The sequence below is a fragment of the Camellia sinensis genome, chromosome 6 (genome assembly GCF_055761805.1).
Source record: "Camellia sinensis isolate YWXY chromosome 6, ASM5576180v1, whole genome shotgun sequence".
NCBI classification, from domain to species: Eukaryota; Viridiplantae; Streptophyta; class Magnoliopsida; order Ericales; family Theaceae; genus Camellia; species Camellia sinensis.
Genome location: NC_138966.1, coordinates 111,747,909 through 111,773,629, shown reverse-complemented (window position 1 = coordinate 111,773,629; position 25,721 = coordinate 111,747,909). Strand labels below are relative to the sequence as shown.

General features: G+C 36.6%; 1 protein-coding gene across 1 annotated transcript; it reads right to left on the bottom strand.

Moving 5' to 3' along the window:
* Nucleotides 1-5,853: 5,853 nt before the first annotated feature.
* On the bottom strand, nucleotides 5,854-12,156 carry LOC114289045 (uncharacterized; the record flags this gene model as incomplete). Its single annotated transcript, XM_082876342.1, has 3 exons — nucleotides 5,854-6,324; nucleotides 6,703-7,088; nucleotides 9,552-12,156. Coding segments are annotated over 2 exons (2,991 nt in total), but the record flags the coding sequence as incomplete, so codon positions are not given.
* Nucleotides 12,157-25,721: the final 13,565 nt, after the last annotated feature.

The window sequence follows — 25,721 nt, the reverse complement described above, 5'->3', positions numbered from 1 at the left end:
ATTGAGTTTCACTAATAATCTCGGGCAAAACAATTTTTAGCCTAATAGAGAGAACCTTAACCAGAATCTTATACATTGAGCCCATGAGACTAATAGGCCTATCATTTGGCAAGCCAACTGTGTTATCTTTTTTTGGGACTAAGGTTATGAAAGAGCTATTTACTCCTCTGACCAATCTGTCATTAGCATTAAATTTCTTTATAAACTGCATAACCTCCCCCTTCATTACCTTCCAATACACAAGATTGAAACCATTTGGGCCTGGGGCCTTGTTACCTTCACAACTTTTAATAGCATTCCAAATTCTTGATTCTAAAAACTCTGCCTCAAGCCCCTCAAATGCACTGCTGTTGCTTACAGATTTAAAGCTACCACCCAGAGTTGGTCTGCTTCTCCATTCCTCAGTGAAATGCTTGTTGAAATAAAGATAAACCTCCTGCTTTACTCTCCATGGATCCTTATGAGCAGAATCCCCAATAGTGATAGAATTAATCCCATTCCTACTCTGTCTATTGGTGGCCATGACATGAAAATATCTTGTATTTTTATCTCCTTTCAAAGACAAATCTAATCTAGCTTTCTGAAGCCACATCCATTTAGCCATTCTGCTCAACCTCCATGCTTCACTAATCACCTCTTTTCTTCTTATCTTCTCTCACCCAACTAGCTTCTAACTTCTGCTAAGAGATCAAGCTTATTCACTTCATCTTCAGCTGCCTTGAGCTTACTAGATACATCCCCAAACACCTCACTATTCCATTTTTTCAGAGCAAACTTAAGTAGTTTAAGTTTACTCTGTAAAATGTAACCTGCCCATCCTTTCACTACAGATTCTTTCCAAGACTTCTCTAGAAAAGATGCAAAGCTAGGATGTAAGGTTTAGGCATTTATAAATCCGAAAGGCTTAGGACCCCAATCCCTATCATCCTCCATCAACAGTAAGGGACAATGATCAGATAAAAGTCTAGGCAGTCCCCACAACTTGAAATTGAAGCAAAGAAGGCGGCGAGCGCATCAATCTCATCTCCGATCAGGATTTGCTAAGAACCTATCAATTCTGCTCTATTTTTCTTCCTTCCTAGCGTTACACTAAGTAAATTTCCTACCAAGGAGTGGAATATCTAAGAACTCACAATTATCAATAAAGCTGTTAAAGTCCCTCATTCCCCTAACTCTCCTTGAGCAGCCTCTCATTTCCCTCACATTTCTTATCTCATTAAAATCTCCTCCTAAGCACCTATGTTTAGGAAGTATGGATTTCAATTTACATGGGACTTCCCACAACTTACTTTTGTAACCCACCACATTCGGAGCATAGACATTCACTAAGACACCTTCAAAAGAATTCAAAAAAATACCTGAGAGTAAAATGAAATTCCTATTACTGCAACAAGCAAGAAGTTAGAACATCCCTGGATGCCAAATGCACAACAGACCACCTGCTGAACCATCTGAGTCCACATACATGAATTCCATTTTATCCCTAGGCCAAAGTGATTTCACCTCAATTTGACAAAGGCTCTACCTCTTAGTTTCTTGGAGCAGAACAAAGTCAATATTTCTCTCATAAACTAACTTCCTAATCTTACCTCTCTTCTCCCTTCTCCCTAGACCTCTACAATTCCAAGATAAAATCTACATGGATAACCAATAGCTACTCTGTAACTCATCCATCGGAACTACTTATACCGCAGTCCCTACCCCACCTCGAATCCTTCCTTTGTCCTTCAATTCCATCTCTATAACTATCTTCAAAGCCTCATTTTCTTTTCCATTAAACTTGATCCCCAAAGCATAACCCATTTGAATGGTAGCTAAAGCTTCTTCACGAGCTAGAGTACCAACCTCCGAGCTGCTACCAGATGCCTCTGAAACAAAAATCACAACCGCAGCTAGTCTGAGGACCATACCCTTGTTCACTCCAGTGTAAGCCTTGGAGTTGTGTGGATTGGAAAATAAAGAAACGTGGTCTTTTTGAAAGAAAATGAAGTCATTACCCTTTGTAAATTGATAATGAACTTGAAGTCGGATTTTGGAACCTTTACATATTATCATCGTTATTGGACTGAAAGTCTTACGAGAATTGAATTTTTGTTTTCCTTTCGTATTAGATGTAGAAATGGATAGATATGAATGTAAATGGTGGAGTTGGATATTTGTCATCTCTCACCTATGAAAATATGGATAGTTTATCTATTTTGGAGATTTTATATATGTTTAGAAATAAATGTTTTGGGCTATCAGTGGAGGATAGCTATGACTGTTGTAGAAATTGCATCTGGACTAGGTGAATTGAAATTAATCTTTTGTTGGTTGTCATTGAATATGACTATGTCTATATACATTGTATATGTGTGGTTATTTTGCAGTGGAAAGAGGATGTACTCCATTGTTTGAGTTTGTGTTTAAATACATTGCATATATATGAATGATTGTTTGGAAGAAGAAAGGGGATGGACTTCATTATAATTAAGTTGGCCGGAGTGTCCTAGGTGAAAGACCCGAAATTATACATGGGTGCCTAGCCCGCGGACGAAATATCCGTAAAATGGCAATTGTAGTGCTTGTATGGCCTACGTTTACATGGGTCCCGTTTAACGGCTGCCTGCGGACGAAATATCCGTGAAAGAATACATGGGTTCCGTTTGACAGCTACCCGCAGACGAAATAGCCGTGAAAGAATACATGGGCAGCCGACGAAATATCCGTGAAATGAAAGTTTGAAGTGTTTGTGTACTATTTGTGTTGATTGAGAACCACTGAGTTGTAGCCTCAGTTGGATGTCTAAAATGTAATGAATTGGCTCATGAATTGAGATGAAATAAATTAACTTGAAATGAATTGTCATGTAATGAAGTAAGACTAAAATGACTAAAGGTGTATCCTTGGCTTACCGTGATTAAGGCAGGTAGAGCGGAACTTGTTTATCATTATTGTCTCAATATATCCGTGTATATTATGGGTTATGATGGTTATGATTCTGGAAGGCTGAGTTGCCTCATTTGTTGAGTAGATAGTTGTTGGTTGCTTGTTGTTTTCCCTTTGTACTGAATGTATATATGTAAAGACATGAATGTGTTGGAAATGGACGTAAGTACTGTACTGAGATTGTCAATAATGTGAAGGACATCGGATACTTGTGAACATGTTTCAAAAAGGCAAATCAAGTGTACGTCCGGAAAGTGGTAGAAAACGTAATGAGCTTTGTGAAATTGTTTTCAGGAACTTGTTTTTGTCATATGAATTTTGAAAAAGGTAACATGAAGAAAGAAAAGTAAAATGCTTATGTTATTGAACGAAATGAATGATTTTGAGAAAAGTTCCTATATAAGTATATTTCTGTATAAACTGTCAAATTATGTATATGATATGATTTAAAGCATTCATGATCATAGCTATATGTATGTTGTTGTTGTTTAGGATCATATTGGGATCCTTACTGGACTTTATGTTTATCCCACGTTGCTTATCCTTTTCAGGTGAACGTCGAGAAGGATTTCAAGATCGAGGATCTTTTTTATGTGTTGGCCACGGGGCCTTTTATTTGTAGGCGGAATGCCATTGATGTAAAAGGGTTAAACCCTTTCTTTTAATTTAAAAGATGTAAGCCTACTGGCAATTTATTTATTTTTATCTCATGTTGCATTCATTTCATATTCAAATGAGAGAACCTTTAATAATAATACTCGTTAATGTATTAAATTTCTGCGCATGATCTTTGAAATTGTGTTATAATGAAGGATTTGGTAATAGTATCCATTATTATAAAAAGTGGGCCGTGACACTGCATGGTTGATGGGGTCCCATCCAACCATCACCCTACAAAAAGCTTTGAATTTTTATTTTATTTTGTTTTTTTTGTATGGTAAAAATTTTATTTGATAACTAACTTATCCCATTAAATAAAAATAAGGGACCACATCCATTGGAAATCAAAATTCATCAAGAATCTAATCATTCTCTATTACATTTTTATTTTCAACACTCAAATCAAATAAAAGATCAATAGTTAAGTGATTACTTCATTATGTATATGAAAAAGTATGTGTTTGACACTATTAATAATGAGGTTATCATGTAATAATTAAAAAATATGACACCTCATCAAATACAACTGTAAAAGTTTTTTTTTTCTTCTTTTTTTGTAAAGATGATAGTATTTTATTAAAAGTTTATTTTACTTGAAGGTGGAGAATTCAAATTTTAATTAGTTTAAAAAGTTTTTTTTTTTAATAAAATTTATGGAGTTTAAATTTTTTGAGTGAATCTATAAAATTTTCTAGAGTTACCATTGCATTCCAATGAACCATATAGAACATTATTTATTGCCTTGCTTATATCGGAAAGGAGTACAATTTTAATCAAAAGACTATCAAAGACTTGAATTATGGGTCATGTCTTCCCTCTGCAGGTGAAGCTAACAAGCCCAAGTTAACAATTAACTGATGTGAGGTTATGAAGTTACACAATGCTTACATTTTAAGGTTTTAAGCATGCTTTCAAGAGGAGCTACATGATCTTTCTTTCTTTACGTTTGAAATGATCAAGGGTTGTTTTGTTGGTCCAAAGAGGGTGGTTGTTATGCTTAGTCTCTGCTCACGCAGGAATTCTGTGTGGCCCTTGAGTAGATTAAACTCAAGTTCATTAATACATATTCTGAGTTTGGACATGGACGCTTTTAGACTATAAAATAGAAGCATAAGTTTTATGGACACCTAAAGACATAATAATGCAAACTTCTCAAATTTTGGTATGTCGATGCCAGTTGGGTGAACATGATTTTGTGACTCTGATGTTCCTTGGGACAATTATCGTTAATTTACTTTTTTGATATTATTTTTGAGTATTTTAAGTGCTAAGGACTTGAATAGTATGAATGAAATTTTTGTTTATTAGAGATTTTAAAACCCCATAGTTTTTTATTTGGTTTTTAATTTATTTTGCCTATTTGTATTAGAGATATTTTAAACCAATGTTTTAGACTAGGTTCTTAATTTTATTTCCTATATTTTAGTTTGGTATAGCGATTTTATCTGTCTAACCTTAATGCGTGAGATTTTTATTTGACCTACTAGTATGTTGTCCGTGAATTTAGAATTTGCTTATGCATATTTTCTAAAATGTTCATCTTAAATACAATAAACTTCTTAAGCATGTCGAGATATCTAGCCTTTGCTCATTTTTATGGTAATAATTCAACGACGCTTCTTTGTTGACAAAAGTGGTCATGTGCATGATTATGAGTTCATTTGTATCAGTTTGTTTTCTGTGTTAGACCAACATGTGCACATGTTTGAGACTAAGGTCTAGAGATTGGGCCAGGAAAAAGGCATAAAGCTTTTGCAGAATCAATGTTGTAGGAATGATTTGGATGCTTGAAATTGACTTTCTAGTGAATGTTTCTGTATGGTGAGGATGTTTTACAATGAGTTTGAACTGACATTTTTTTTTCCACTAAAAGCCCTCTTTTTTGTTTTATGTTTTTTTTTTGGTTAGCTAAAAGAAAAGATTTTTATTAATCAAAAGTAGATCAAGGAACTTACAAAGAGATGGGAACAAACACTGCATCATTATAAAAAACATAGCATCCCAACTATGTTGGCACCCTATGCATGATCAATCATGAGCAATTTCACAGAACCAGAAATGGAGAGGTTCCAATATAGCTACACAAGAAAGAAGCAGACCAGAAAAACAAAAAACAGAGGAAACAGAGCATAAGTTCAAGCCCCAGCACCATGCCTACACTGCTGCAAATTGAAGATCAGATCATAAATTTAGGGACTTACAAAAATTTACCGTTTCTTTGTTTATTCAAGAGAATGGAGTGGAAGGCGGAAAAAGTTTATGAAATGATCAAGAAATTATCCATCCTATGCAAATTGGTTCCAAGCTTGAATGCTTGTTAAATATCATAAGGTGTGATTCATTAACTTCATTTCATATACAAAGCGATTAAACCATATGAATAGAGAGATCGAAAGAAAAACACCACCTAAGTCTAGTATAGGAGAGAATCCTAAAAAATTAAGTTTACTAAACTCCCAATCCACCAAAGTGAAAGCAACACACCAAGCCACTACCTTGCTAGAAGCAAAATCAAAACAAAACACATAAAACAGGACAAGCAAACCCACCCAAAACTTAGATGATTGCCCTCTGGTTGAGATGACCAACGAAGACTGAGTCGAATCCTTGCATTTCTCGAAAAAGTAGCCATACAATAAGCTTGGTTCTCTTAGCTTTTGGAACTCAGGACTAAAGTCGTAGATGTCCAATATTAGTGGAGCCAAGTTCCCATGGAAAATCTTGTCCACCAACTACCTGGAAATACAAAAATCAAGAAGACAGGATATTATACAATGTCATACGTGTTGCATGCAAGATGGCAAGAGCTTGAGCGTGTCTATTATTCATGGTTGGATTACGCTGACCACAGAGCCTACTTGTTGATCAAGAGCCAAGATATATGTAATACAACAAGTGAGCTACTGTAGAATTCAAGACACATTATTGTATCTCTAACCGTGATGGAAATTATAGAGGACTGATACTTTTAAATTAGGCATATAAAAGTTTGTAAAATGGTAATTAGTAGAAAAGAGTAGCAAAATAGACTGGAAACAGGATGAAATTGAATGGTAGAAGACAATTGAAAGCAAGAACATCATGCAATCCAAGAATAAAAGGGAAAATAAATACTCAAGAGCTCGAGCAGTTGATGTCAAAGAGTTGTCCTAATGTAATCGTGTAGAATTGATTTTGCGGTGTTGGCCTTTGCTTTGATAATATCGTAGCAACTTGTTGCATGGTTGGCCGAGACAGTGGAGTGGTGTGTAAACATGCAAATGCTAGTTTCGCAACAACAACTACTTGCTCTGCCATTTGATTCCTCGGAGGTAGAAGGCGTTGGTCCAAGACGTCCTTCAAAAATATGCCTTGCGCAGTTGATGTTGATGATGAGGACGAGGATGATGATAAAAAGGAGATTAGATCACCAGGATGCTTCCCCATAATCACTTCCAGTGCCAGCACCCCAAAACTATAAACATCGCACTTCTCATTCACTTCCATTGTATAAGCAAGTTCTACCAAAAAACAAAAATGCCCATCAACAGAAAATAGTTAAATAAAGAAAGGGTGGAAAAGCAAATAAAAATGCTCTTGGCTCATTTCCAGATATTGATTAAATTGCTTAAAATTCTTTGATAGATGAGGCAAATAGTTTAGGGTTCCAAAAGAAGGAAATTATATAAATGCTTGATGAATGTCAATGCCAAAATTTCAGAATATGAAAACCAAAGAGCTATGAATATCTTAAAATAGGATAGTTAGTTCATTGAAGCAGCTACCTACCTTTCCATACATGATTTTCAAGACATCAATAGGATTGTTAGTCACCAATATTAACTAAAGTCTTTCAAGTGTTATTACTCTTTCTGATTTGACAACCAACCTAAACAATTTGAGAGAAATAAAGAATTAATGAAAATTTGCTCACCGCCAAATGTTAACTATAGAAAGATTAGTTTTTAAAGCAATGAACTATATACAGTGGCTTTTGTAGCACTATTCACAAGTGCAAGGATGGATGCATGATTTTAATCTTAGAGAGTGAACTTTTAATCAAGGAGAAAATTACTATTTGTGTTGCTTAGTTTGGATAATTTTTATTGACAAAATGTGCATTTTGTAATCACTGTAGAAATAGGTAAAGTTAAAAGATGATGATTCAATCTATTGACAAGAGGATAAATTATCAACTTTCTTGCTTTACAAACACTTTGGTATAACTCGACTATTATTAACAATTTTTGAAATTCGGAATGTCTAATTTTGTAAATGGAATTTCAAATGTAAATTAAATTTACTTGCAAGCTTGCAAATATCTTCAATTTTGAAAAATCAATCAGTTTTTTTAGATTAGTTTTTCTAATTCTTATAATTGAGTATCACATGTAATTGTAAAATGTCAACTCAAAAATGCTCAATGGCAATGTGATCTCTTTGTTGGTGAGTACGACTTCCATCGAATGTAATCAAGATCTCAAAAAAGAAGAAGAAGAAGAAGAAGAAGAAGAAGAAGAAGAAGAAGAAGAAGAAGAAGAAGAAAGAAAGACATAGTTTAAATATAGAAATAAGAAAAACAGAAAGAATAGAAAGAACAGAAAGTATAAGTTGTTTGAAAATAGAGATGGAGAAAAGGAACAAAAAGTGAAAATGGAAATTGAGTTCTAGGCAGAATTGAAATAACAAAAGCGATAGAGGAAAAAATTGAGGAAAAAGAAGAACAAGAAGAGAAGAGGAGAACCGAAACAAACAAGAAGAATAAGAGGTAAAGAGAGAAAGGAAACCTAGAGTTGAAGAGTAATGATTCCAACTTAAAATTGCAAATCAAGTTAAAGAAAATTAATAAAATCTTGGAGGGGTGAGCCTATATAATTTATAAATATTGATAACTAATACCACTATATTTAAGGAGTTATTTCAAAATTTTGGGGTGGCGGTCACCCCTACCAGCCCCCTCGATCCATCCTTGCACAAGTGGTAGGTCATCAGAGCAGGCCAAAGTCTCAACTTAAACCATAAGTACTAAAATAAAGGAAACCCATAGAATCCTACTAAAATGGTCATTTTCTTAAATGAATGTCAAACAAAGAAAAAATATTTCATGTCTCGCAGAAAAGAGATTTTATTTTTTACTTTTTGGAAAACCTTGACAACACAAGGATAAATTTATTGATAATCTAAAATTGAGAGGGGTAATGAGCCTTATCTCTCAAGCAATCGAAGAAAGAAAATATTCATGCAAAAGAATGAGTAAATTACATTTTACATCCTTATACTTTACATCTAATCCCACTTTACCTTCTGACCTTTTAATTGTTTTAGTCAACCCTCCAGACTTCGAATCAAATTGGAATTGGTCCCATTTGTATAACCTTGTTTCAAAAACTAACAAAAAATAGTCATGTGATAGCATTAATTACAATTAGCACCCCTACACTTTTATCAAAATCTCACTTTATTCCTTATCAACTTGTATTTTTACCAAAATCTCATTTTAAGACAATGTTATATGCTTAGGCCCAATTGAAACTGGACTTGAAATCTAGGGGCTAATTGAAATAATTTAAAAGTCAAGGGGCAAAGTAATAAATGGTATAAAGTATAGGGGTACAGTGTAATTTGGCCCCAAAAAGAATCAACACTAACAAACTTGAATATATATATACAAAGTACCCAACCTATCTAAAGCCACAACAGGCTTAACAAATCTACAAGGCTCTTAAAAAGTATAGAAATAAGAATTATTATCACAACCCCAATTAGCTAACACATCTACAACACTATTTACTTACTTCAGTGCATATTTTTCATCTAAAATGGCTTTTCAGTAGCTATGCTCATTATATATGAGAATTTAAGGGTATGCATATTAGATAACAAGCTTACATCTAGTAATTTGTCATCATTAGTAAGTTAAAATGAACAAACACTACATGGGTAATTTAATTGGAAATAAATCATTGCAATAGAAAAATATATACCAGGAGCAGCATAACCAAAGGTCCCAGCAAATGAAGTCCAATTGGATGAGTTGAGATTCATAAATCTAGCTGTGCCAAAATCAGATATGTGAGCCACATACTCGAAATCAAACAAAACATTATTGCTTGATATGTCTCGATGGATGATTGGTTGAAAACAATCATGGTGCATATAAGACAGAGCATTTGCCACACCTTTAACAGTGTTCACTCTCTTAATCCAATCAAAGACTACTATATCATCGTCCATACTAAGAACCTTTCCCAAGCTTCCCCCTTCCAAGAACTCATAAACCAAAAATGAGTGCCTTGGGTGTGAACAATAACCGTACAACTTTACAATGTTATGATGCCGAATCTCAGTTAATGCGCGGATCTCACTTGTAAACCCTTTTAGATTAGTCGAGTCATCATGAAGTGTTGCATGAAGTTTCTTCACAGCAACTACATGACCATTTGGTAGGTCAGCTCTATAAACAGTACCATATCCTCCCTCTCCAACACAATATTTGGCACTGAAGTTCTCAGTGACTTCAATGATGTTTTCATAAACCATTTTTCCATCATAGCTCCATATTGCAAAAACATTATCACGGTTTACTTGTGATGGCTCATTTTTTGTGTTCCTCACTTTCTTACGAAAAGCCATGAAAATGCCAAGAACCATTAGCAAAAGAAACAAAATTCCAAAAACAAGAAGTACAGCTAGTAACATGACTTTCTTGCCCTTTTTTTCAACATCCCCATTGTTCAATTTTGTCAAGCAAGCCTTAAGACCAGTAGCATTACCACATAAACCTTTATTACCTTTGAGTGCCTCGAATGGAGCCTCTTGGAAGGCCTTGATGTCAGGAAGAGGACCCTCTAACTGATTGTATGACACATCAATGGAAGTAAGACTTACCATTTTATTGAAAGATGATGGTATAGAACCAAAGAACTCATTGTGGGAGAGATTCAATGTTTCTAATCTTTGCAATTCTCCAATCTGTTGTGGTATCTTACCAATTAGCAAGTTATTACCAAGACCAAGACTTTGAAGAGTGTTGATCTGGCCTATTTCAATAGGAATGCTTTCCCCAAATCTATTATTGCTCAAATTTAAGTTCAATAGTTTTAAGTAGTCTCCAAGTTCTCTAGGGATTGAGCCACTTAGATCATTTGCTGCCAAGTTAAGGTTCTCTAAATTGGACAACTTACTGAATTCTGGAGGAATATTGCCTAATAGATAGTTATCATCCAGCTTAAGGTTGAATAGTGAAACCAACCTTCCCAATTGCAATGGGATCTCTCCAACTAGATGATTTGAAGAGAGATCAAGAACAGATAGCTGAGTTGCCCCTACTAATTCAGATGGTATCTTACCAGAAATTTTATTATTAGACATTTTGAGACTAGTTAAATTGTGGCATTTTCCCCAGTTTTTAGATAGCTCACCATAAAAATTATTATGACTCAAATCAATGTAAACCAAGCTTGGGTATATGCCAAAGTCCTCTGATATATTTCCCGAAAGTTGGTTTCCTTCAAGCCTAACTCTGTATAAGCTAGAGCAATTTCTCAAGCTTTTGGGGATGGGACCTGTGAGATTATTATTGCTTGCTGAAAAATAGGCTAGTAATCCACTAAAGCATAGGTTTTCTGGTAAATGACCAACGAGCTTGTTGTAAGGTATCTGGAAAATTTTCAAATGTGTAAGATTGTTCAATCTTGGAGGAATAGAGCCAGTGAGTTGGTTATCAATGAATGCCAATGTACCAAGTTGTTTTAAATTTCCTATCTCTGAAGGAATGGAGCCTGATAATGGATTTAGACTTAAATCTAATTTGTGCAACTTTGTCAAGTTTCCAATTGTCGAAGGAATGAGTCCTGAAAGCATATTTTCATGGAGGAACAAAATGGTTAACATTCCTAAGTTTCCTATAGATGCAGGGATTGAACCCGTGAGGTTGTTCACTTCGAGTTCGAGATCAATGAGAGACCTCAACATCCCAACTTCTTGAGGGATTGATCCGGAAAGTAGGTTGTGAAAAAGGTGCAGAACGGTTAATTGGCCCAAGTTCCCTATAGATGTAGGGATTGAACCAGTGAAATTGTTATTTGAGAGTTGGAGATCAACGAGAGACCTCAGCATCCCAACTTCTTGAGGGATTGATCCGGAAAGTTGGTTGCGAAAAAGGTGCAGAGTGGTTAATTGGCTCAAGTTCCCTATAGATGCAGGGATTGAACCTGTGAGATTGTTCATTGCGAGATCGAGATCAACGAGAGACCTTAGCATTCCAATTTCTTGAGGGATTGATCCGGAAAGTGGGTTGTTATAAAGGTATAGAAAGGTTAAGTTGCCCAAGTTTCCAATTGAAGAAGGGATTGAACCCGTGAGATTGTTATTAGACAAGGCAAGCTCATTGAGAGAGTTGAGCAATCCTATTTCTTGGGGGATGGAGCCACCAATTTGATTTCCAAACACGTACAAGAACCTTAGATTAGTTAGTTGGCCTATTTCGGTCGGAATTGTTCCAGAGAGACTGTTGAGAGACAAGCTAAGTAAGGTGAGTCTCCAAAGGCTACCAATATGGGGGGGGGGATGGTCCCATAAAGTGAGTTGTTAAAAAGTTGAAGGGTGAGGAGATGAGGAAAGGATGAGAAATTAAGATTAGAAAGAGTACCTTTCAAACCATAACTCTGAAGGTCTATATGGGCAACTCTACCGGCCTTGTTGCAATGAATTCCAAGCCAAGTGCAATGGTTGGTTCCAACCCAAGAGGACAGGAGAGTTTGAGTTTGGTTGTGAAGGCTAGCTTTCCACGTCAAGAGAGCCGTGGGTTCAGTTGCTTGTTTTCCAGTAGTTAAGGAAGAAGCAAAAGCAGCATAATAAAAAAAAGTGGGCAATGCAAGGATGATGAGGCAGAGTAAAAGGTGTGGGAAAGAAAGAAAGTGGTTGGGAAGTCTATTGGGCAAGAATGTCATTGTATTGTAGGCTTGTTTGTTATTAATAGAATAGAAAGCTATGAAAGACAGTAATAGGATGGAGGGATGAAGAGCTACAAGAGCATGGAGAGGTATTTATAAATTCTATTCATCGTGTTTGACTTTAATTTTTTAAATTTAATTTTTTGAAAATTTAATTTTTTATTTTTCCATATTTTTTATTTTTAAAATATTTTTTTTACTTTTTTAAATGTACCTTCCTTAGATATATCTTAAAAGTAAAATATTTGTAAGAAAATATTTTAAAAAATTAATAAATACATAAGAATATGAAAAATGTACTGAATTTTTATTATTATTATTTTTTGGTATTTAGTGAATTTTTAAAAATAATTTCACAAATATTATACTTTTTAAGTGTATATTTATGTTAGATGTATGTAAAAATTGAAAAAATTATTTAAAATATTAAAAAAAAAATTCAGTATAAAAAAAATAAAGAAATAAATAATTTTCCAAAAAATAAATTTAGAAAATTTAAACCAAACAAGCTTATTGCGATTCCTTTCAATAGTTTTGGTTTGGATCCTCCACTAGGAAGTTTACGTTCAATTTGGGCAAACTGATGACCAATAAGATCATGCCAGATCGATACATACGAAAGAGATGGATCATAATCTAAGCACCAGATTAAAGGATATCTAAGAAATTCTGTCCATAGTTCAACAGATATCTGGACCATAATCTTACTATTTGCAAGTAACGTATTACATAAATTTATTATTATAAGCAGTTATTTGTATATAACTGTCCTGGAAAATTCTCTTCATAAATACAAATCATGTAAAAAAAAAAATTCATAAGAATGATGTATCAATGTTATTTTGATAAATAAAACTAATTTTTATATATGTTTTGTTTTAAAATAAAAAGCCAGCATCATTTTGTATCACTTTTTTATTTGCATATCATTACTTAACTATTATTCATGTATTTATTTTGGTGCATTTATCAATCAGTTTTATTAACTAGACTTATTTACTTACGAGTCCTGACTGATAAATTTATCACTATAAATTTATTCATAAAAACAAAAGAAACTAATAAATTTATCAATAGAACTTTAACAGGTAATAAGTCTCAAAAGTAAAACTTATTAGTAATTTACCTATTTTGGAATCTTTATGATAATAGTATATTAAATGTAATAGAATTCACTACTAATAACTTTTAAACTGGCCCATAAGCTGGCAACTGCTGTAACATGTTTGCTTAGTTAATGATCATGCTTCTATTAGTCCTCAAAAAAAAAAAAAAATTATTATCATATTAAATTTGGATGATTAATTTTGATTATTATTGGAAATTATTCTACTCCGGACTAGCAGTTTGCAAATGAGGTGAGCTTTAGTATGTTTGGGTTTATTTATTAAGATTTTAACGAACTGAGCTCGAGCCGAGTTGGCTTAGGCTTGACTCGAGCTCGAGCCTGTTCACGAGTCTTAACAAGTCAAAAAATTTATAAATTTATAAATTCATACTTGCGTATGAGACTAAAGTTACAATTAAAACTTTGATTATGCAATTATATGTACAATATACATAAATATACTAAAAAAAAAGTCAATGTTTTACTAGAATAATAATATCTACTACCACTATTATATAAATGTACTATCTATAATTAACTATTATTTACATTTATATTTTTTAAATATATAAATAACATATTTATCTTATTTTTTATAAATATTTTTACGTTAATTAATATATAAATAATAAATATTAAACGAGCCAGCTAACGAGTCGAACTTTAGAATGTGTGGGCTTATTTATTAAAAATTTAACGAGCTCGAGCTCGAACGCAAAAGAAATTAACGAACCAAGTTCGAACGAGCTCTTACCGAGTCGAACTCAAGTTTGTTCACAAACGGCTCTATTCATTTGTAGCCCTAGCCGTCATGAACAATTTCAATAGAGATTTCCCATACTTGTAATAACTTTAAATCATATTAAATTTGGATGATTAATTCTGATTATTATTAGAATGATCTTACTCTAGGACTAGCAGTCATGAATAATTTCAAAAGAGATTTCCCATACTTTAATATCTTTTAAAAGAAATTTTTTAAAAATTATATATATATAATCTTTGGGTACAATGGTATATTGCTTAAGGGAGTGGAAATCTTGCCTAGAGCAAGAAGTAAATCATTGGCATCCTCGTGATATGGTCAATTGATAGATCCTACAATGTATAAAGATTTTAGGGGTTAATTTTTTTTTGTTTGAAAAAGTAAAAAATAAAAAATAAAAAAATATTATTATTTAAGTTTAAAAATTAGACTCACTTTAAAGTCCAATAATGTGACAACCAATTAAAATATCTAAGGCAACACACTATCTCTCATATCTTCTCTAATTATCAATCAATCATATCATTTGCACATCATTAAATCTAGAAAGTGAGCTTTTCCATTATTTTTCAACCAAAAACAAAAATAAAAAATTGTTAGGAGATCAATTCCAGCCGCTATATGAGGGGTCATGAAAAACTCGTTACAAAAATTCAAAATAAATAAATAAATACCTTTAGAAACAAAATTTGAAATATGTCGCTAATAAATGCATTTTTAGAGATAAACAATTTCACCCCAAAAGGTTTATTTTTAAGATAAAAATTTTGGCTCCAAAAGAATTATAGCGATCCCGGTTTTCCCTTTCGTGCTTAACTGTAATCCGGATTCGGTTTCGTAAGGGGTGCTGTTGTCTTATCCTCTTTCTATCCCTTTCTCTTTGTGTTCGAGCTTTGGGTTGTGTTGGGCAAGTTGGGAATAAGTTGGTTGTGTTTTAAAACGTAAAATCTTTGCCCAGTTTTTGGTCTCTCCGCTCGAGCGACGCTTTTGACGCTCGAGCGGGACTCTGTTGTTGCTTGTCCGCTCGAGCGGGGAAATCACCCATCCAGTATTTCATCTGTAGTGGTAGACGCTCGAGCGGGGGATTGGCCGCTCGAGTGGGAGTTTGTGTCTGACGCTCGAGCCGGGAGTTTGACACTCGAGCGGGCACCATGTCTGTAAAAGTTATGGGAGCGTGCATCCGCCGCTCGAGCGGGGGATTGGACACTCGAGCGGGGATCTGTGAGTGACGCTCGAGCGGGGATTTTGCCACTCGAGCGGGGTGACTTTTATTTAAAGCCGAGATTCGACCTTTTTGTTCACTTTTCAACATCCTTTCTCTCTCTTACTTTTCCAAAAAGCTATTTTGAGAGTTCCTCTCACTAAAACCCTAACTTCTCTCTTAGGATTGATCTATTAGGAGTTGTTTTCTCACCTTGGGCCTTTACAAAAGTTGTGTTGATCGTCGATGGCTATCTTTTAATCTGAAAATTTTGAGATTTGGAGCATTTCCATTTCTTCATCTCCTTCGTTGAGTCCCATCATTCGAGGTAGGGATAACCTACTCCATCTTATGAGCTTTGTCTTTGAATTTTAGCCTTTTGATATGTTGGGGGTTGTTGGGTAATTTTGAGAAAGTTTGGGCCTTTGTGTAATTTTACAAAAGATGAGGTTTTAAATATATAAACCTATATGCATGTTAGGCATAGAGAAATGAGATTAATGTTGGGACGTTGATGGAAATGGAACCTTAGGGTTGTTTTGTGAATTATGGTAATTTGCCCTAATTGGTTTAATTAATTAATGCATATAATTAATTGAAGAAAACGAGGAATTGAATTGAGAATGTTGAAATTGGGAATGTATGGGACTAAAGAGTGTAGTCGAATCTTTTATTGCTCATCTAGTTGAAATGTTGATATATTATCCACTTGTGCATTTATTTCCTGCTTGGAAATAATTGCTTTGGGCTACCGGTGGAGGGTAGTGTTGATTGTTGTAGACAATGCATGATGATTAGGCAAACTAAAACTAATCAATTGGATGTGTCATAGAGTATGACGGTTGATAGAATACATTAACTTTATGTGTTGGTTGATTGTGCATATGGCCAATGTGTTTATATGCATTATGTGTAGACAGTTGATAGAATATATTAATTTTATGTATTGATTGATTGCGTATGTGATTCTGTGTTTATATACATTACTTGTGTATGGGAGGAGATGGGGGATGTACTCCACGGTTTAGGGGAAGATGGGGGATGTACCTCTAAACCGGTTAATGGTTAAGGGAAGATGGGGGATGGACCCAGGGATGCAGCTCATATGCTCTCCCATTGTAGTAATGATATAGCTCATATGCTTATCTGTTGAATTATTGATATAGCTCATATGCTTATCTGTTGAAGTATTAATATAGCACATATGCTTATCTGTTGTAGTAGTGATATAGCTTATATGCTTATCTATTGAAAAGTTTGTTTGATTTTATATAGCACTAAAATGTATATCATCATCGTTTGTGAAGTATGGAAGTAGTTTATGTGTTATTGATACAACACCAAAATGTGTATCCACCTTGAATTTCGAAAATGTTCTAGTGATGAACTATAATCTCATCAAATGTTTTGGCCAAAGTACTGAACCTTGTTTTCAAACTCAAAGTTGAATAAGAAATGGAAGGTGAATTGTAACTTAGACTTGACCGTCATGGAATTGTAATAAGATGTAAATGGAAGTGTAAGTGTTGACCATCTACCAGTTGCTAATCTCTTAGTCATTGTTCATAGTTGGTTTAGTATATTTCTACTGGGCTGTGGCTCACCCTATATGGGGACATCATTTTCAGGTACAGGTAGCATGCCACCTCTAAGGACATAGCTTGGGAGGCTAGAGGCGGACATACTTTGGCTGTCTTATTTTCCTTGATTGTATTACATATAGTTTCAAGCCAAGGGCTTAAGGTGTAATTGAGATAGCACTCTCTTTTGTAACCAAGTGTTAACTAGGAAAGCTGTAAGCCTGTAGGGCATTTGCTTTTGTGTTGTAAACATGTAATACTGTTGTAATGAAATACCCTGATGAATAAATGAATGTGGACCTTTATGTATCAATGCATGTCCCTATATGGATGGGTTTGATGTTATTATTTTGAGGGCGTTACAACTTGGTATCAGAGCGTACCAGGTTCGAATACTTTGGGTACGTGGGAAGTGATTAGTATCACAATGGGTTTGTCTCGCTTGTTAGAGACTTAGACGTAATGTTATGTACTTATGTGATAACATGTTTATGTGATTATTTGGGTATGGAATGTAGTTTCTTGGATGTTGATTGGATCCTTGGGTTTCTGGGAGTCCTGTTGGAAAGGCACTTGATCAATGCTGTTTCTGACCGGAACTCTAGTAACGCCTCGGGACTATCATTATCCGGAAATGAAATTTGTAAGTGCCTATGTGTTTATGTGCCTACGTGGAGTGAATTACAGTTGTCCATGTATTAGGACATGAGTGTTTAGCTTCGGCACATGTATGAGTGTGCTAACGTGTCTCTGTTACTTTTACTAGGATGCCTAGGCGAAGAAGTTGCGATTTCCCTCCTTCCGCTCGGGAAGAGTTGCGGAAACAGTTTGTGGAGTTATGCCAAGGTACTACACCTTTGGTGCGGTTTGAAAGATGGTTTGCTAACCTGTCGAGGTTTGCTCCAGAATTGGTGGAGACAGAGGACTTGCGTTGTTTCGAGTTTGAGAGTAAGCTGCGTGACGACATCCGTGTAAGGATAGCGGGGTCTTGGCATAAAAGATATAGTGTGCTTGTTGAGGCAGCTGCCCATGTAGAGGTTGCGGTGCTAGCAATGGGGCAGAGTGGGGAGGGAGTCATCTCGGCAACTCCCGTGACTCAGGGTGTTGGTAGGCCTTTTAAGAGGCAGAGGGGTTTAAACCCGCAACAGGGAGGTCGGGCTAGAACTACCTTTCAAGTGTCAGATTTGGGTTCGGGAGAATGTAAACAGAGGGGTGTCTTTTGTTTCAAATGTGGTCTATTGGGCCACAAGGTTTCGGGTTGCCCACAGAGGAAGGGGGCAGGGTTAGCAGTTCAACCAGTAGTTATACCACCAAGATCATCTAACTAGTCGGGTTTTGGGCCGATCAAATGCTCAGTGGGGAGGCAGTTGTTGGGGTCTTCATCAGCCCAGATTCTGAACCAGTCTCGTGCTCAGGCACCGCCTACTTGTTGGTTGTGTAATCGGCCGGGTCATATTCGACGTTTCTGTACTCAGCCGAGGGCTTCTTTAGGGGTTTTACAACCTAGCCAGGCTCAGTTTCATTCGACTGGGCAGGAACAGTATCGTTTTGGGGGACTAGCAGGCTAGATTGCGAGGGCCTCAGTAGAGTTGAGTTCCCAAGCTCCAGTTGGGGAAGTTTGTAGTTGTTCCAGGTGTGGACAGAGGGGGCACGTCAGTAGTTCTTGTCCGTGGCTTGTAAGCTCATAGGTTATCTTATGTTCAGGGATGACCAACTTCGGCGGTCCAGCAAGGGACGGTAGTGGTGGTAATACCGATGGGATGGTTTTGTTTTGACTAATCCGTTTTGTAATCAGTGGATTATTGTTTTGTGATCATTGGGTTCTGTTGTGTAACCAATGTGTTTTGGGAATGTTGAAACATCTAAACTGTTTATTTATCTATATATATATATATATATACATATATGCTTTGTTTGTTAATTTCCCTGGAGTGGGTGAATTGGAGCATGTTGTAGCTCTAAAGTTTTATTAATGTAATAAGTTGCTGTAAAACCATAAAATTTTTGGTATTAATGCATTTCTTTTTTATGCATGTGACTTGATTTGGGAAAGATGAGGGCTGAGGAGCCATGTTTTCAAAATTTGGAAGAACCACCGAGGGGTGCGTATCCTAGCCAAGGCAATATTGGAGCGAGAACTGTTTTACTTGCCGAGTGTGTGGAATTTCATGGGTATTACCCATTTAAAATTTTGTGCGTGGTATAGATTTTGGTCTACTGTCGGGTGAACTCGAGAGGATGTGAAGTGTGCGATTAATACTAGATGTAACACGTATTTAATATGGTGTCCTACGGGGGGCATAGCGCATAATTTTGTTAAGGTTGGACTTGTACCTTCGTGGTAAGTAACGTTGCCGAGATTGCAGGTGTACTGATTGGCCGTTTTAAGTGAGGGGATGTTAGTCCCTATATAAGGTTGTGATTGTTGTATCGGGAGCGATATATTGTGGGTAGCTGGTACTATATCTCGGGCAGTAGTATAATGGGTGTTTCCTAAGTTTTCAAATTCCTTTATTTGGATCGAATGTGATAGGTTCGTACCTTAGCACTGGTCAGGTAAGAGGATGTTATTAGAAGGGTTAATTGGGTATATAGCCCGTGGTTAGAGTGTGACCCGTGGATGGAGTCACAGTGGTATGGTGTTTGCGGATGAAGATGTGGGTTAATGACGAGGGAGGCGAGGACTTTTACTCCTCTGGAAAGTTAGAAGAGTGAATATTTGAAAGCCTTGTCGGCGACTTATAACGGTGTCGGGGTTTGGTTCATGATGGTTGCCTAGCGGTAGTTTTGACTAGTGGTTCAGCACGGAGGCCGGGCCTCTTGATGGTACTCTCGGGATGAGTGACAAGTAAGATGTAGAGTAACGAGTGGACCATATGAGTTATTGGGGGATTCGGTGTGGGAGTAAGAGGGCTTGCAAAATAAGGAGGTTTTGCCTAGTACGGTTGAATGTGTTAGATGTGATGGTTTCGAGAGTTGCACGGTGTTGGCAAGACTATGTGAGAATGTTCGAGGGAATGTAAGATTTGTATCTCGAGTTAGTGGGAATGGTACCTGTATGTTGGTTCGTGTTTTGGGCCTTGCTAGTTAGTGAGTCCGTAGTGACCCCATTGATTGTATAGGGGTAGTGTTCGTATTGTGATTGGTTATCAATTGTTGGGTGTGGGGTTGTGAGTGGATGCCGGTAGCATTCTTTGAAGGAAGAATAGTTCGTGTTCTAGAGTAATGAGTATAGCGTTGGTCAAAGTGGTCCTTCGTGTTTGGGGTTGTTGTGATTGAGGTTGACCATGTCAGTCTTCAGTCAAGGAAGTGAGCAGGCTTGCTAGATAGTCATGGTGGGGGACAGTGATTTCCTTAGACGCAGTGTTGATGCGGTTCAATTTTAGGAGATCCGGTGAGATTCCAAAATTTGTGGTTTGTGTAGGGAACTCCGTGTTTAGGGTTAGTGGTTTGAGTGGCATATCAGTGTGTGGATTACTGGGTGTAGAGTTTATTGAGTTGATTAGGCGACTTGCCGGTATCGGGTTTTGGGTTGGCATTAGTCACCTTGAGTTTAGTCTCGTTTATTGTAAACTTTGTATGTTAATTAGGAAAAACTGAAACTAATTGAACATGTTTTGTCATTGAATCTGACGGTTGGAATAATACATCTTATATGTGTATTGATTGATCATTGTGAAGGATTGGCTTTTTATACATTATGTATGTATGATGTTTGGGTATTGTTGGGGTGAGATGTGCTCTCATTTGGTTGTTAGCCAGGTCCTAAGCCGTATTTATGATATTTTTTTTTATAAAGGGAAGCGGGATGAAATTGCAAAACTATGATTTTCTTATGCCTTATGTGTTGTTAGTACTGTTGTTATTTTTATTAACTATCATTATAGAAATGTTATATTCTGTGTCGGTTGTGGCATCACTGTGTGAGTGATGGTTGTGGATAGTGCTGTTTTGGAAAGAAATGGAAAACAAAATTTTCCCAGTGTTTGGGTCATCTGAGGGTGTTGTTGAAAAGTTGATTTAATTCAAGGATTTTAAAGAATTCTAGATTAATCTTTTTGGCAAATAAACTGTGGGTGACTCTGCGTTTTGGGTAACATCGTATTTGTGAAAAATGCTTACAAAGCTTTTGAGTTTTCGTATGGAAAACGCAAGATTTATTCCGGAATGTTAACGTTGAAAATTTAAACATCTTTGAGAAATGCCTCTTGAACAAGAAAATGTTTTCTTATTATCTACTCTAAAGATTTGCTTTGGTCGTGTTGTTGGGTAGTGACTTAGCTTGAAGCACTAGTCGGTTATTGGTGAATTGTTTCGGGGGAGGTTTGGTTTGTTGAGGCTTGCGTACCTAAAGTGTTGTCGTTTAGAATGTGTTCCCTTGGTTAGTCTCTTCCTTGGTAAGAGTGAGTCGGAGGTTTGTTTTGAAAGTAATTTCTTTCCTTGGGGCTCGGTTGTTGAATGCTCTGTGATCAATTGGCCTTGTGTTTTGGCGTATCCTTAATTTCAGGGACAAAATTCTTTAAGGGGGGAAGGTTATAGCGATCCTGGTTTTCCCTTTCGTGCTTAACTGTAATCCGGATTCGGTTTCGTAAGGGTGCTGTTGTCTTATCCTCTTTCTATCCCTTTCTCTTTGTGTTCGAGCTTTGGGTTGTGTTGGGCAAGTTGGGAATAAGTTGGTTGTGTTTTAAAACATAAAATCTTTGCCCAGTTTTTGGTCTCTCCGCTCGAGCGGCGCTTTTGACGCTCGAGCGGGACTCTGTTGTTGCTTGTCCGCTCGAGCGGGGGTGTTGGCGCTCGAGCAGGGAAATCACCCATCCAGTATTTCATCTGCAGTGGTAGACGCTCGAGCGGGGGATTGGCCACTCGAGCGGGAGTTTGTGTCTGACGCTCGAGCCGGGAGTTTGACACCCGAGCGGGCACCATGTCTGTAAAAGTTCTGGGAGCGTGCATCCGCCGCTCGAGCGGGGGATTGGACGCTCTGCTCGAGCAGGGATCTGTGAGTGACGCTCGAGCGGGGATTTTGGCGCTTGAACGGGGCGACTTTTATTTAAAGCCGAGATCCGACCTTTTTGTTCACTTTTCAACATCCTTTCTCTCTCTTACTTTTTCAAAAAGCTATTTTGAGAGTTCCTCTCACTAAAACCCTAACTTCTCTCTTAGGATTGATCTAGTAGGAGTTGTTTTCTCACCTTGGGCCTTTACAAAAGTTGTGTTGATCGTCGAGGGCTATCTTTTAATCTGAAAATTTTGGGATGTGGAGCATTTCCGTTTCTTCATCTCTTTCATTGAGTCCTATCATTCGAGGTAGGGATAACCTACTCCATCTTATGAGCTTTGTCTTTGAATTTTAGCATTTTGATATGTTAGGGGTTATTGAGTAATTTTGAGAAAGTTTGGGCCTTTGTGTAATTTTACAAAAGATGGGGTTTTAAATATATAAACCTATATGCATGTTAGGCATAGAGAAATGAGATTAATGTTGGGACATTGATGGAAATGGAACCTTAGGGTTGTTTTGTGAATTATGGTAATTTGCCCTAATTGGTTTAATTAATTAATGCATATAATTAATTGAAGAAAACGAGGAATTGAATTGAGAATGTTGAAATTGGGAATGTATGGGACTAAAGAGTGTAGTCGAATCTTTTATTGCTCATCTAGTTGAAATGTTGATATATTATCCACTTGTGCATTTATTTCCTGCTTAAAAATAATTGCTTTGGGCTACCGGTGGAGGGTAGTGTTGATTGTTGTAGACAATGCATGATGATTAGGCAAACTAAAACTAATCAATTGGATGTGTCATAGAGTATGACGGTTGATAGAATACATTAACTTTATGTGTTGGTTGATTGTGCATATGGCCAATGTGTTTATATGCATTATGTGTAGACAGTTGATAGAATACATTAACTTTATGTATTGATTGATTGCGTATGTGATTCTGTGTTTATATGCATTACTTGTGTATGGGAGGAGATGGGGATGTACTCCACAGTTTAGAGGAAGATGGGGGATGTACCTCTAAACCGGTTAATGGTTAAGGGAAGATGGGGGATGGACCCAGGGATGCAGTTCATATGCTCTCCCATTGTAGTAATGATATAGCTCATATGCTTATCTGTTGAAGTATTGATATAGCTCATATGCTTATCTGTTGTAGTAGTGATATAGCTCATATGCTTATCTATTGAAAAGTTTGTTTGATTTTATATAGCACTAAAATGTATATCATCATCGTTTGTGAAGTATGGAAGTAGTTTATGTGTTATTGATACAGCACCAAAATGTGTATCCACCTTGAATTTCGAAAATGTTCTAGTGATGAACTATAATCTCATCAAATGTTTTGGCCAAAGTACTGAACCTTGTTTTCAAACTCAAAGTTGAATAAGAAATGGAAGGTGAATTGTAACTTAGACTTGACCGTCATGGAATTGTAATAAGATGTAAATGGAAGTGTAAGTGTTGACCTGTAACAACCCTCATACTGTTTACCGATTAATGACTGATTGATTATCGATAACCATCGATTACCGTTAAACTGAATTGATTATGACTGATAATTGGACTGATTAAAAGTACTGAACTGACTGACTGAAATTGGAAACCGAATTAATTGAGTATATGTTAGTTAAATTGCATTCTATCTGTTTGACTGTATGATTGTCTGTTCATGCTTATATGTTTAGACTGCTAATTGAAGGCCCTATCGGCGGCCGAATCCGGAATTGATTAATGTTTTATGACCGTCATAATTAATGTGACTTTATGGTGTATTTACCTGAAAACTGATTAGGTATGATTAAATTAGATTAAATTAAGCTAATTAAAGAGTTGGACTTAATTACCGAACTGCCACCCTTAGTGGCCCACTCAATACACACACTTGAGCCTTATGTACACACTTGTAGAACATTTCATCAGCCATTTCTTCTTGTTCTAGCCGACCTTAGAGAGAGAGAGAGACTTGAGGAGTTGATTTCATCTCAATTTTGCTTGTGAATTGTTTGGAAATTGAAGAAATTGTTGAAGAGATTGCATGGTTGAGCTTCTTTCTTGAACTACAAGACTTAAGGTAGCTCCATTGTCTTCTTGTTCATGTTTTGAGTTGATTGTTGCACGGTCCATGTTAGATTGTAGAGCTAAGTCATGAATTGGGTCATTAATGGTGAATTGAAGCTCAATCTTTGCATGCATGTTAGTATTGATGAGTTTTGAGGTTGTAGTCCATGTTTCATCACATGCATGTCCATCTTTTGGTCATACTCCATGAGTTCATCTTATTTTTGAAGGTTTGAGCTCTTTTGAAACAGCATTAAAGCTTTGAAAATGATTTGAATCCATGCATGTTTGCATGTTCATATTGTTCTTGAAAAATGGTTTGAAATTGGGTTTGAATAAAACACCCTTGGGCTTTGATTTCTCAAATTGAGTTTTGAATCATGTCATTCTATATGTTTGCAAGAGTTTTCCAGAAAATGAGCCCAAGAGGATCGGTTTTGAGTTGTTAACAACTTGAGTTTGAGCTTGGAGGTGCAATCTGGGTTTTCCAGATTTCGCACTTCCGCTCGAGCGGGGGAAGTTCCGCTCCAGCGTGGAATTCGAGCGTCCAGCATCTCTCTGCACTGTTTTACAGTCCGCTCGAGCGGAGGATCGGGCGCTCGAGCGGAGTCATGTCTCAAGCTCGAGCGGGCGTCGAGCGGAGATTTCACCCATCCAGTACTTTCACAGTACGCTCGAGCGGGAAAGTTTACGCTCGAGCGTGTACCTTTGTTGCATGTCCGCTCGAGCGGGGAAACCTGTGCTCGAGCGGGACTCTGTTTTTCTAAAAATGCTTTTAAATGTACATCTTTGCATCCTCATCCCATTCTAGGCATTCTTAGGCCTAGTTTAAGACATCTTGTTGAGGATATAGATGTAGAACACACCGAGGCATTAGGGATTAAGTTATTACCGTTCCCAATTGTGTGGCTTAGTGTGTTCAATCTGTTAACTGTGTAGGGTTGGCGACTGGGGAGACACGCTCTAGCATACCGTAGCCCAAACTCTGTGAGTAACAATTGTGTAAAGATATGTTCAAAATGATTATCTTCTGAATACCGAACTGAACTGTTTACTGAACTGACACTGTTTACTGAATGAATGTATGTCCCATATTCTAAACTGTACTGTGGCATCCTTGGCATCTACTGTTACTGTTACAGAGATCTCTGTCGGTTCCCTCGTGGAACCACTACTGTTTACTGACTGATGGCCATCATTACTGTTCGGTCTTTTAAGACCTACTGTTACTGTTATGCTAATGGATGTACCACATACGACTGTTTACTGTACTGAACAACTGAAATACTGATTGAATTGAACTGTTTTCATTACTGTAAGGACATTCATTCTAAACCCCTTTACGCTTTATGTTATTCACTGGGCTTTAGCTCACTGCTCATATATATATGTAGGTGTACAGGCACCAGACCGCGGCTAGAGGCGTCAGGGTAACTCCAGTTTTGTCAAGCCAGCCTTTGTGCCTCACTGCGAGGTTCCG